At 52.6% G+C, this 12,972-nt stretch overlaps 7 protein-coding genes across 7 annotated transcripts; 2 read left to right on the top strand and 5 right to left on the bottom strand.

Moving 5' to 3' along the window:
- Positions 1-36: 36 nt before the first annotated feature.
- On the bottom strand, positions 37-1,366 carry J4E86_005269 (uncharacterized protein; the record flags this gene model as incomplete). The annotated part of the gene is made up of 2 exons (XM_051445804.1): positions 37-358; positions 408-1,366. 2 exons carry the CDS (start codon positions 1,364-1,366, stop codon positions 37-39), a joined length of 1,281 nt encoding a protein of 426 aa, XP_051302571.1.
- A 2,961-nt stretch (positions 1,367-4,327) lies between these two features.
- Positions 4,328-5,026, top strand: J4E86_005268 (uncharacterized protein; the record flags this gene model as incomplete). The annotated part of the gene is made up of 1 exon (XM_051445803.1): positions 4,328-5,026. One exon carries the CDS (start codon positions 4,328-4,330, stop codon positions 5,024-5,026), a length of 699 nt encoding a protein of 232 aa, XP_051302570.1.
- An 81-nt stretch (positions 5,027-5,107) lies between these two features.
- Positions 5,108-5,713, bottom strand: J4E86_005267 (uncharacterized protein; the record flags this gene model as incomplete). Its single annotated transcript, XM_051445802.1, has 1 exon — positions 5,108-5,713. One exon carries the CDS (start codon positions 5,711-5,713, stop codon positions 5,108-5,110), a length of 606 nt encoding a protein of 201 aa, XP_051302569.1.
- A 410-nt stretch (positions 5,714-6,123) lies between these two features.
- Positions 6,124-6,783, bottom strand: J4E86_005266 (uncharacterized protein; the record flags this gene model as incomplete). Its single annotated transcript, XM_051445801.1, has 2 exons — positions 6,124-6,472; positions 6,554-6,783. The coding sequence occupies 2 exons, from the start codon at positions 6,781-6,783 to the stop codon at positions 6,124-6,126; spliced, it is 579 nt and encodes a 192-aa protein (XP_051302568.1).
- Positions 6,784-7,185: 402 nt separating this feature from the next.
- J4E86_005265 (uncharacterized protein) lies at positions 7,186-8,430 on the bottom strand (the record flags this gene model as incomplete). The annotated part of the gene is made up of 3 exons (XM_051445800.1): positions 7,186-8,149; positions 8,209-8,350; positions 8,400-8,430. The coding sequence occupies 3 exons, from the start codon at positions 8,428-8,430 to the stop codon at positions 7,186-7,188; spliced, it is 1,137 nt and encodes a 378-aa protein (XP_051302567.1).
- An 827-nt stretch (positions 8,431-9,257) lies between these two features.
- J4E86_005264 (uncharacterized protein) lies at positions 9,258-10,328 on the top strand (the record flags this gene model as incomplete). Its single annotated transcript, XM_051445799.1, has 1 exon — positions 9,258-10,328. One exon carries the CDS (start codon positions 9,258-9,260, stop codon positions 10,326-10,328), a length of 1,071 nt encoding a protein of 356 aa, XP_051302566.1.
- Positions 10,329-10,693: 365 nt separating this feature from the next.
- J4E86_005263 (uncharacterized protein) lies at positions 10,694-12,838 on the bottom strand (the record flags this gene model as incomplete). The annotated part of the gene is made up of 1 exon (XM_051445798.1): positions 10,694-12,838. The coding sequence occupies one exon, from the start codon at positions 12,836-12,838 to the stop codon at positions 10,694-10,696; it is 2,145 nt and encodes a 714-aa protein (XP_051302565.1).
- Positions 12,839-12,972: the final 134 nt, after the last annotated feature.

The raw sequence follows: 12,972 nt of genomic DNA, 5'->3' as shown, positions 1-12,972 counted from the left end.
CTTGAATTCTCCAAACATCATCGCCGACATGCGTCATCAGCCCAACAAGGGCTTCACACCGGCTTCCAACTTCTCCATATACGTACTACAGAGACTGCCATCCCGCCAAACACCACGGATGTTCAACGTCGCATCAATATCTTCAAGTGGATTGCCTTCAACCAGCAACATGTCGGCGTTGAGTCCTTCTGCCAGGCGTCCGCGATCGGTGAATTGGAAACGTTTGGCTACCAGGCTCGTGGCCGAGCGCAAAGCCTCCGCAGGTGTCATGCCGATCTTGTGCACGAAGACATTCAATTCTTGGTGCATTGACAGACCGAATGCTGTTCCCACTGCTGGACCTGCTGAATCACTTCCGCTATAATTCGTTAGTAACTTGATGACTGGACTGCAAAGATACGACTTACCAGAGGATATCGATACCCGCTTCTCTCAGCTTCTTCACGCCCTCGTATGCGTATTCCACTTTACCGTTCTCAGCAGAAAACCCCATGCACTTACACATGTTGCCCACGCGATCGTCGTTGATCAGCCCTTTGATCCGGGGATCATGTGCGAACTGGTGCTGCAGTTCTTTCCCCTCGGTTGTCAAACTGCCGATTGCAGCCAGTGTTGGATTGACCCAGGCGTTGTTCTTTTTGTATGCATCTATCAGCTCCTGGGTCGGCGGCTGGTCGCAAAACGTATGTGTGAGGCCATCAACACCCGCGTTCAGAACATCGAGAGTATCTCGCAGGGAGAGAGCGTGTGCGACGGTCAGGTAACCCCGCTTCTTGGCTTCCGTGATGATGGTTCTTTGCAGTTTGACTGAAGGGTAGGTGAACTCGCGACCCATACTGGTCCCGCTCTCGTGCATGAGTTTGATGTAGTCTGGTTGCATCTCTTTCTTCGTCCACTCCAAGTATTCTACCACGCTGCTTTGATCCGTCAACTTGGGCCACTTTGCAATTGCCGCCGCTGTTTCCGGACTCTTGTCGTGAGCCGTAATCACGGGTATCGGCCACCCGTTCTCGATGGTGGCAGCCTGGCCTGCTGTCTTGTACGAAGCAGTATCTGGCTCCAAAGTCTGCTTCTTCAGCCTTTGCACGTTCTCAAGCTCGTTGTGCATCTCGCACACGGTAGTCACGCCAAAGCGCAACGCTTGAGGTAGAGCTTCGGGATCGGCCCTGTCTGCGTGGATGTGGCAGTCGATCAAGCCTGGGAGAAGCGTGTGGCCTGGTTTCGAATATGTCTTTACTGGTTCGAGCGGCGCATCGCTCATGGGTCCAACACTCTTGATCTTGCCATCGAGTACGTGAACATATCCTTCGTCGATAGTCTCTTCGCCAGTGAAAATGCGAATGTCGCGAAGGAGAAAAGTCGTCATGGTGCTGTATGCTTCGGTGGTAGGACTGTATCTTGTCGCAACGCTTTGCTGCTAGCTGGTCTTCGTAGGCGTTGTAGACTACACTTGCTTTGTGCGATTGTTATACCGACAAAGGATGCAGGGACGGAACTACGTGTCCCTTCTGAATCGCACACATTGCTTTTGTAGAAGATTACATCTAGCTCACTTTGCTGCAGATGGGGGGCCAGCGGTACGGGCTCGTTGCATTAGCGTCCGGCTACGACCCGCAAACTACGGATAGAAAGGGCGTCAAGCCCGTGAGGCCAGTATGGTATTGCGAGTATGCCGTGTCGCAGACGTGAAAATTTACCGGTTTGTCTGACACTGGACGGACGTGATGGCTTTGTCGTCATTAGTACGTATCGTGGTCCCCCCATTCGGTGAGCGTCGTGGAGAGCCGAAGCCGGTTCACCGCTCCCGTGCCATGCGCCATGGTGGATGGAAGGTAACAGGGACAAGTGTGAAGTTCAGCGGGTCTTCTATAGACGTTGCGTTAACGCGGTAATGCCCCTCATTCAGCGATTGTGACATGCATGAGAACCCGCATCGCTCCTTCGGATCGATCCACAAATGCCAAGACGCTAGTGACCAGTCGCGTTCATTCTCATCGCCGCTTCCTCCACTCGACTCTCCGTCTTCATATCATGACTTTGTGACCTTCACGACAGTTCGGCCTTTATAAAAAAGAGCCGCATTCACATAATCTCAAACGTTCAACCGTTTGGCAGATCTAATCATTTAGCTGTGAGTCATTGTCACCTCTGCCACCACGGGTGATGTATGAAGTGCATGAAGAATGGACTACGAGCTCTTCAACTTCTTCTTGAAATGTAGATGTTACAGTAGCTGAAGATGTGAACGTAAGTACAACACGATCTCAAGGAGACGACGTGGCCATTGCGAGTGACATATTCAAGGTACAAAAGCCTATCCTAGGCTGCTCAACTCTGAATCCTCACGCTCTCACCAAATAACAACATCACAACCGCCTGCTACTCTAAAGAAACTAAAGCCATGTTTCCCTACAGGCAGTCAGGGTATACCTATAACATTACGTTCTCACGTCAAGTACCTTTTCCAGGGTCTTATATTGTACAGGCCGAGAACCCGCAGCTGGCCCTCGTTCCACAATTGGCAGTTGTTCCACAACAACAAGTAGTCAACCGACGACAGACACGGGTTCACTACACCGGCTACGATAGAAATCTCATTGACGGCCAATTTTGTCGGTGCGCACGACCAGAAACGCACGGCGATGCATACTCACACGCCGAAGTTGACAACCACGCACAATACGACGGTGTACACATCCTAGATCTTCAAGGCCAGGAGATACAGAGAGAAGAGTGTATCCAGCGATGCATGGATATCTTAGGCAAGGACTTGGTCAACTCGAAATACGAATTAAGAACGGTGCGTGCGCAGGTCATGCACCCTGACAGTATTCGAGCGATGGATGGTCAAAGCGAGACCGCGAGACGAGTAGCAGAGATTGGGGAAGTCAGGAATGGGCTACCGCACGATGCCATTTGGTACGGGCCAGTGAACCCCAAAGGATGCCATATCCACCCGCCACCTGAGCAATGCGACAGAAATTTCATCGGGGCATCTGGAAGTTGGGATCCGAGAACTGGGCGTGCGGTGAACGGACCACTACTGACTGGGCGTGAGCCAGATTGGGGGCAGCGTGGGTACGGTCGTCAGGGTTTTAGTCGACGTGGATATCGTTGAAGTGGTTGGCTGTATAGTTAGTTGTAAATTGAATCTGAGACAGATCGTCAGCATATTCAGAATGACTAGTTGTGCCTGCACCAGTAATTGCTTCCGTATAACGATCGGCTCCTGTAGGGGAAACCGCAGCCAATGTTGCGGTCGGCTCCCAAGGAGGCTCTGAGAATGCCTGGCATGTCGGTCTGGATCCCCGTAGTAGACGTGCATTCGGGTGATATTGGTACTGTATTCCTTCGTTGCGTGCCGATAACCCGAGAACCCAGTGTGATTGGTGATGTATTCGCTGTTTTCCAGAACCATGACAGCTCGCGTCACGATGATAGACCCACGTCACGGGCCGAGTGAAGAGCGAACGACTGCGACGCGTAACGAACGGAAGCAAAGCCGCTGTCCGCCAAGCCCCCCACCAACGCGACGGAGCGTGTCTCCAGTTCGTCATGACTCCGGCATCGCAGTCTCCATCACGACTCTCATTTCTCTCCATTCAAGCCCTGTCTGGCTTCGATGCTGCACACTCGTTTTGTAGCTACTAACCATGGTGGTCCTAGTTGATCTGGGAGACGATGAACTGCCCAATTTAGAGACGCCCCATCCATCTTCCGGCCGGTTCAACGTCTGTCCGCCGCGTCGCTCCCTTGATGAAGGCGACGTGACGACAGCAGCCGAGAGGCCGAACCCGAATATCAATGGATTCAGCGCGGCACTTAGCTGTTATCCGTACGCTCCAGCCATAGCATGGACTTGATTCCGCGCTTTGATGTATGCTAATCATATTAACTATGCAGGATAGTCAGTCAGCTCGCTGCTCAGCTCGACCTCAACACGCTTCACGACCTCTCACGTACTTGCAGGCAGTTTCGCGCGAATCTGCTCGAATATCGCAGCCAGCTGGTCAGACATACGCTTCATTGCGAGAATGAAGACGATGACCTCAGTGAGAAGCCTGGTTCGCGACTGCACGAGGGGCGACATGTCTTAGAGAGCCGCTTGACGACTGGTCGCGTCGGCAAATGCGCCCGCGATATGGTGGGCGACTGCCAGCGGTGTGGGAAAGTCGTATGCCGGGTACGACATCCAGATGCAAGTGAAAGGGCATAGAGCTAACAGGTCTTGCAGAACTGTACGATGAAGCCACCACCAACGCCCACGCTCAGAGCGCGCCATCGCCGATTATGTCGCACGTGTACCAAAGCGCCCCTCCCACTGCTCATGGCTGTGCAGAAGCAGCGCTCCTTGTCGACGTCTCCCTCGCCACCCGGGTCACCAGAGACACATCCAGTGCTCTTTGATGGTGACAACCCGCGAGCCTTTACGGCGCCAGCTTTCGAGCGTACACCCTGCAACTGCGACAATGTAGTTTGGCTCTGCGCGCCATGTGGCAAGGACCTGCGAAACGCCGATACCACCTACGTCCGCGGTTGGAGCTGGCGCACCATGTACAGCCACATGCACGGCGGCGTAGGCATCGGTCTCGGCGAAGGCAACGAGGGCGTAGAATGCGGACGAGGCTCCGCATGCCTAGGCGCACACATCGTCGAGCACGAGACCTGCGAGCAAAACCTCCTCGACACCATCGAGAAAGAGAGATCGCAAACCCCTGAGTCACCCGAACGCTGGAGGGGCTCTTCTTACCTTACACAGGAGATCGAAGGCATCGGCGGTGTGCTCAAGGTCAAACACAAGAAGCAGGTGCGCGTCGGCGAATGCGTTAAGCTGTTTGAGGACGAGAAGAAGAAGTCGATTCAGTATCTTGAGCGAGAGGTCAAGGGCGAGCTGAGGAGTTGGTGCTCTTGGTGTGAAAGGGTTGTGCTGGGTAAGAAGGACAAGGCTGAGATCAATGGGGAAAGACCCTCGTCGAGTGGCTCGAGCTCATCGTCTAGTAAACCAGTCTTTACTTATAGATACTGATTTGGACTGTTATTAGCTATGTAATCCTGCCCAGATATCATTAATGCACTCCCGCATCCGACCGCGTACTCCCTTCACCTATCAGTTTACCCCCAGCGCACTCTCAAGGTATTTTACCTCTTGTCTCAACTTCTCACACTCCACCCGAGCAATATCGAGGTCTTCTCGAAGCAGGTCCCGTTCGCTTTCCACCTCTTGTATATTACTATTATTACAATCCTTTTCTCCTTCTCTTCTACTCTCCAGCAGCTCTTTATATCTGTACAACAAGTCTCGCAACTGCAACAACAGGTTAGTCTTCTCGTTCTGCAACTCTGCCTTCTCCTTCATGAGCTTGTCAGGCGGAGGGCGGCGATCTTCATCCAAGACAGCTGCCAATGTGTCTCGACTTTGTTCGAGTGCCTCGCGGAGCTTCGCATCGAGATTCTGACATGCTAGTTTCATACGCTCTTCTTGGTACGTCTTCTTAAGTCTCTTGATATCATGCTCCACCTTCGCTCGTGCATTGACTAGGTTGTGAAGCGCGCGCTCTCGTCCGAAGGGTAATTTGGGGCTGTCGAACTGCGCAGCGAGCATCGTGTACTTGTCGTACTCTGCGTAAAGTTCGCGGTAGTTCTGTAAAAGTTCGGCGTGGTTCCAGCTAGCAAGAGCTTTTTTGGGTGTGAAGCCGGAAGAAGGGTCCATCATCTGTAGGCCTCACGTTTGGTGTAGTGAGAGTATCGCAGAGGTGGATATAAAGTGAGTATATCGTGATTGTTTGCACAAAGCTTGCTTTGATAGCATAGTCATGCATGGTCACACGTGGACTTTCCTACTAGCAATTTCAAGTCAAGCTGAGAATGAAAGGGAAATGTGAAAGATGGATGAGTCAAGAGCGATCTTGCCAGAACCAGAGCGGAACCAAGATCGAGATGTGAATGAAATATCGCAGTCAGCGGTACCTAGAAGCTCGAACGAGCTCTTCTATACCGGTACTGCTGACAATGTCAATATTGCGAAAACACTAAACCTCAGAATGGTATACCACAAACGCCATGCTCTACCCTAAACGCCGAACCTCCGCATACGTGCTATCACTCCGTGTTCTCCGCCATCTTCTACCGTCTCGCGCGAACATTGAACGGACTCTCTTCCGCGGCCTTGAAAGAGTCAAACGCGAACAGGCTGACAAAGTACAGCGCTGCAAACCTGACCACCACATCGCTCAGTCCGCCATTACCAGTCAGCATCCTTTGTAGGCCGGCAAAAGGGCTTTCGCCGACCGGCCGACTGGGTTCTGAAGCGGAGCCAAGTGTGCGACCTTTGGTCGAGAAGACAGCGGAGGCAGCACCCGGGCCAGAAGTATCGTTTGCGGCTTTACGGACGGCGGCCGTGAGGGCTGCGGGGTTGGCGCCGCGGATGGTTTCGACGACGGAGGTGGATTTGATGACGAGGAAGGTTGGCATACTGAACAGTGTTTATGTTAGCTCATGAATCTACAGTGTCCTACATCCTAGCATGCAAGTGTGTCTCTCGGGGTGTACGTACGCGCTGACGCCATACTTCTTTGCAACTTCCTGTTGGCTATCCACGTCCACCTTGACGAATTGCATTTTGCCTGGCTTGGTCTCTTTCTCTGCTAAGCCCTGGAAGACTGGCGCGATTGCCTTGCATGGTCCGCACCAGTCCGCGTAGAAGTCGACGATAGTGTATTTGGATTGCGATAGAAGTTGGGAAAAGTGCGAAGCGGAGGTTACGGGTATGATTTTGGAGGGCATCGTGGCTATTTCCGAGTGTATAGGGTTTGGCACGAGGTAGTTACTGGGCGATTGGCGAAGGACAATAGATAGGGCGGTTCGTGAAGTGGAGCTACGTTGGTTGTGTGTTGCGGGGAGGACAGCTTGCGGCAAGGATGCGCCACTTCGAGCTCAGGTGGGTCGTGCGTCAGGGAACTAGCTGTGACGCGAAGTCAACGCGACCTGCGACAGTGTCGACGATTTGGTCAATATTAATCGCGCGGGTATCTTGATTCAGAAGAATCTTGCTATAGATTCCTTCAGCTATGTATGTGCTCTTTGTACATGTTCAGTCAGCTGCCACCTCACTGTCATCCCCTTCACCTTCTCAGTCCTCAACACGCTCTCCTACTTGATCGTGGGTTCCCTTGGAATGCCATCGCGCTATGTAAGACCAGCAGTACCGGCGAACGGAGTTGATCGGCTTCTCGACTTCTTGGGGATGTATTCAGGCTCATCCTCGCTTCCATCCACCTCTCGGATAGGACGCTTCTTCGCTCGCGTTTTCTTGGCTTTGGGCTTGGGAACTGCTGCTGCATCTGTAGCTTTGACCGCGTCATCGAATCCTGCTTCTTCAAACTTGACACCGACGGTCGGTTCATCCTCAGTCGGCTGGGCATCGACTGCTCCTCCGACCTTACTTGTGCTTGGTACCTTCTCCATCTCGAGCGGGGGCGTGGGCGGATAGGCGACGTTCGGCTGTGGTTCCACCTCGTGTTCCGGATCTTCTGCCTTGACTTTGGTCTCTGCGGCCTCTGCGGCGTCTTCTTCTGCCTCGCCTTTGGCCTTCTTCTTCTGGGCCTGGCTCTTCTTTGGTTTCGCACGCGACTCGATCTTGGGCGCTGGTGGCTTGACGACCTTGCCTGTCTCAAGTGACTCGGTCACGACTTCCTCAAAATCTGTGGAAAGGGAGTCACGGCCATCGAACATGTCTTCACTGGCTCGGCGAACCACTTCTTCCAAGTCGAACGCTGACATGCACTGCCAATGCTTGTAGACCATGCTCTCGTGCTCGCCATCGAACGGTACAGATAGACCAAGCCTCAGTTCACCTTTGGTGATCTTCACGTTCTTAGAGAGGCAGTCGCTGCCACGGCAAGCGCATGCACGACCAGCAACGTCAACCTTGTAGAAGCTGACATCAGTGTACTCTTTGGCGTATCGCTGAGCGTCCTTGGCCAGGTCTTCTCGGATGCCCTTGAAGTTCTTGTCGACCGGCTGACCCTCGAAGGCTAGCCGTACTTGCTCTTGGCTCTCTGGGCTAAGTCGATCGTAGCCAGGTGCCTTTGTCGGGTCGTCGCCGGTGGTCTCCTTCAGGCCCGCGATCTGGTGTTTGGTCGCACAGCCCCTTGCTATGTCAGTACATACATAGCAGGCGTAGGAGGCTTCAGACGAAGGTAGACTTACCAGTGACGCCAGGCCATGTACCATCTAGCCTCTGGCTCAAACAGCGTGTGAGTACCGATACGTAGCTCTCCTTTCGCGATCTTGATCTGGCTGCGCTTGCAGGCAGCCTGGCTGCAGGTTGCGCGGCCAGTGCTCGCCTGCTCTTGATGTTATTAGCCAAGATTTTGGGGAAGCGATGTGACGGAACATACCAAGTCGCCATTTAGGGCCTTCGTCGTCCATGTTTGGGAATTTCGAGAGTTCTATGGGATTTTGACAGGGTGTTCAGTAAATTGAGGCGACAAGAGGTGAGATGTGAGTGCAGCTACCCGCGCTTCCAAGGTTGTGAGCAAGCACGTGCGGCTTGGCGGGGAAAGAGGAAGTCGCAGTGGCTGCGTCCAGTTATTTCGACCACTTCGTTCTCACCAGGTAGACCTCTGTTCCTTTGTTCTAATTTCCAATAGGGATCAAAGCTCTGGAAGAGACTCATGAGCAATGAGTGGCGCCGAAACAGTTGTGGTCTTGTTTGTGGCCAAGACAACCCAGGAGACGAAACAGGAAAGAACAAGGTCACTGCGAAACTTATCACTCAGTCATCGTCGACAGCTAAAATACCACAATCTGCTCGGAGTATCGCTCACTGAGTGAGGCCATCATGATCCATTGTTGACCATCTCGCTCCCCTGCGTCCAATCAGCGGTCAGCAGGAAGTCAGTCGCGTCTTGTTCGCAATGCTCAAATGCTATCTCTCGGCAAATTAGGTTCGTATGCGCAGGAGCCTGAACTTGATTCAGGCTTGATGTCTTCCATCCTGAGGTTTATGATGTTTGATTGAGGATTGCGGGGAACAGCGGGAAAGTCCGTCTTCACTAGTCTACATGCGCTGACTCAGACAACCCTCCTAGCTATCTCCACAACTCAACAGAACGCATTAGTGGTCAGATGCTTTTCCGAGAACCGTGACTCACTATTCCGCTCGTTGAAGCATATAAGATACGAGACAAGCATACCAAGCAGTCCTTCGTTCCTTACCCACTTTGGCACCTCAACCCTCAACGTCCAACACAAACATGACAGAACCCACATCAGACAAGAAGCTCTACGTCAACGCTGAAGATGCACGATCTTTCGTAGCCTCAGTTCTGGTTGGTAATGGCGTCGCGCCCGAAAACGCCAACATCGTTGCCAGATGCCTCATAGCAGCCGACCTTCGTGGCGTCGACACCCACGGCATGAACAGAATTCCGTCATACATGGAGCGGGTACGTCAAGGCGTTTTGAACAGTGCGGCAACACCTACTCTCACCCAAGTCACGCCAGTAGTATCCCAAGTCGACGCCAACAATGGCTTCGGCTTTCTTGCAGCAGACGCCGGTATGGCTGCGTGCATCGAATCCGCAAAGACATATGGTATCGGGATGGCGAGCATCAAGCACTCGAATCACTTTGGTATGAGTGCTTGGGTCGTACAGAAGGCGCTTGACGCCGATATGATGAGTTTGGTGTTTACCAATTCGAGCCCTGCGCTACCGGCTTGGGGCGGGAAGAGCAAACTGCTGGGTGTCTCGCCGATAGCATGTGGTGCGCCGGGGAAAGACCAACCGTTCGTACTCGACATGGCGCCGTCAATTGCAGCAAGAGGGAAGATATACAAAGCGAAGAGGAGGGGCGAGAAGATTCCTCTGGACTGGGCGCTGGACAAAGACGGAAAGACAACAGACGACCCAGAGGCCGCACTCGACGGCGGCGTGATGTTGCCCATGGGAGGACCTAAAGGTTCGGGTCTGGCTGTCATGATGGACGTTTTCTCCGGTGTACTCTCCGGCTCCGCATTCGCAGGCGACGTTACGAATCCCTACGACCCTTCCAGACCCTCAGACGTTGGCCACTTCCTTGTCGCAGTGAAACCTGATCTTTTCATGAGCTTGGACGACTTCAGGGAGAGGATGCAAATTCTGTATGACAGGGTTACGGGTGCTGAGAAGGCGGCGGGTGTGGAGAGGATTTACTTCCCAGGCGAGCTCGAGCAGCTGCAACAACAGGAAAGAGAGAAGACTGGAATTCCGTTGGTGCAAGCGGAAGTTGATGCTTTGAACGCGGAAGCGGAGAAGGTTGGCGCGAAACCGTTAGTTATTAAGTGAGCGCGAAGACGATGCACAATACATGATGCTACACCATGAAATACACACGACATCCAGGGCAGGCTAATGTGGCAGGTGGGCGTTTCATCAGCTAATCACCACGTACAAGAAGAGAGCTAAACAGGTCTGCAGCCTCCATTAAGATGATAACATGCAAAATAGGCGACCCAACGCCAACGTAGGCTCTAGAGGCTCAATTTTCCTTCGAAGGAGGTGCTATGAAACTCTACCCACGTCGTTGGCACGATTATTTCCTTGTACGATTCTCGCTCCTGATGTCACCCCAGTCGTCATGTCCGATATCTTCATCTTCTTCGACTCACGTCCACATACCGACCAGGTGCCTCGTACTAATGATCATGCGACTAGGTCAACCTGTCATGATCGTCCATCCATTCGCCAAACCCTTCTTCATCCTCGTCATTTGGTTCGTCTGAGAATGCGTGTCCGTCCCAAATCGCACTGTAATCAATGCTAAGAATACGGTTCTGCCGCCTAGTATTTGCGGGAACGGATACGTTTTCTTGCGGATCGCTGAGTCCGGCATCTGGGGATGAAGTAGAAGAAGAGGAGGTGTTGTGAGAGTCGTTGAGGTCTTCGTGGTCGTTGTCCTCTTCCTCATCATTATCCCCCAGGTTCGCATCGCCTTCGTACACTATGAATCTCTGCGGAAGGGTCATGTATTCCAAAGCTGATTCTCCCGTCGTGGCAGGCTGAGCTGGTGTATCTCCGTGAGCTGAGGTCTCTTCCGTCTCGTTCACGGCATCGCCATCAGCTCGATTTTGCTGGGAAATCGGCTCAAGGCTTCGCTCTTCTTCATCTTCAAACTCGTCGCTGGACACAACCCACGTATCACCAGATTCTGAGGACGACACTGATGCCGGTTGAATTGGTCGTACCGGTCTACGCTGCTCGCTGAACTGAATACGGCATTCCGGGCAAAGGTTGCTATTGGAAGACGTCCCGTTGAGCCATTCGAAGATGCAGTCGTAGTGGAACAGATGTCCGCACGTATTGAGCTTCACAGTTTCCGAGCGTCTAGTACCATCGACATGATCTTCCATACAGATTGTACAGCATTGATCCTCGGGGATTGTTGTTGCGTCAGTAGCAAGATCAATGAGAGAAATTGTAGGGCCGTAAGGTTCGACGCTGGCGGTATCGTCGACGGTGAAACCTGGGAATTCGTGTTCTTCGTCATCTGCATCGAATGTGTCCGAGTCGTCATCCTCATCATAGAAGCGATGACCCCGCCCTGTCGACGAGAATCGCGGTCCTCGGCTGCGTAGTATAGCTTCTACGTCTATTTTGTTGGCGAAATTTGGTATATGAAAATCTCCTGCAGGTGTATAGAGGTCAACTGGCGCGATATTCAGACCGCCTTCTCTGCTCATCTCATACTCCTTACACCGCCTTTCGGTGATAAGAGCCACGTTGGCGAGCGGTATCCAGGGTCTAGGATCGGAGGATGGAAGCCTCATTTGTCCCACAACCCAAAGGGACATGTTGAACTCCAGATCTAGTGGATCGGAATCGAAATTAAGACTCATATCGTATGCCTTCTCCCATATAGTGTCCCAAAGCCCAATGAAGTCGATGTTCTTTAGGCCATCTCGAACATGATATGGCATCAGTGCTTGAGGATCTTGACATTCCACAGAGTATATGTACTTCGTCCGCGCTTCCTCTAGGCCCATTGCATACCATTTGTATGCCGGTTTCTGATTGCTCGAACGATCATCGTGCTCATAAGAGTACCTGAAAAGGAGGGCAACGTTGAAAGTCTGCTGCATGACCATATCCAGTATACCCACAATACCGCTAAAGTTACCCGGTTCGCGGGTGAAGACCTCCATTACCGACCACAGTACGCCTCCGGGGCCGAAAAGTTCGTGGGAATAATCGAGAGAAGAATTCGACTCCGCTAGACCGTAGACCGGCCCGCAGGTTGCGACAGCCGTCAAATTTGCCATCGCAGTATCTTTCTCCTTCGACCACTGAGATTCTTCTGACAAACTGAGAGTAGCGCAGTCAACCAGCCACTTCAGTCCCCTTTTGACTTTGGTGTACCCTAGCCCGAGATCTATCACAACGTCGTATGGATTGCCACCGAAGATATCTTGTCGAACATGCGAGTCTAGCTCGAACCAGATGCGGACTGGGTCTTGCTTGGCCATCAGCTGCGCTACTTGCAGTGATTCCGGGTCAGCATAGCGAAAGGCTTCGGGATCGCGAAGCCACTGTAAAGTTTGAATCCATGGGGCATGGATGTGCTGTTGGTACTCTGTTGATGGCAGCGCATCCGGAGACTTCTCGCGACAATCGTACACGCGTTGGAGGACCAAACCAAATACATCGAGAATTCGATCCGTGTGGGTATAGGAATGGCGAAATGGCTGCAGCGCTTGGTCAAGCGAGGCCAACTTGACTGGTAGATCCTTAGTTATCGTACGCGCATTCGAGGGCGTCATTTCTGACTGTCGGGGCTGTCGAGATCCGGTCTCGTCCATCGTGTGAGTGGGACAAACAGGAAAGAGTGACGGCGTTGTGAAATCGTTGGGCGATTACCTGGTGAGCTCGGATCCACTTTGCGGTATTGCACGTGAGAGACGCGCTCACACTCGTTCAAGGGAAAAAGTGGGCC

The sequence above is a fragment of the Alternaria arbusti genome (genome assembly GCF_024043155.1).
Source record: "Alternaria arbusti strain BMP 1465 chromosome Unknown scaffold_6, whole genome shotgun sequence".
Lineage (NCBI taxonomy): Eukaryota > Fungi > Ascomycota > Dothideomycetes > Pleosporales > Pleosporaceae > Alternaria > Alternaria arbusti.
Note: the sequence above shows the minus strand (reverse complement) of the source record. Positions and strands in the feature narration are given on the sequence as shown.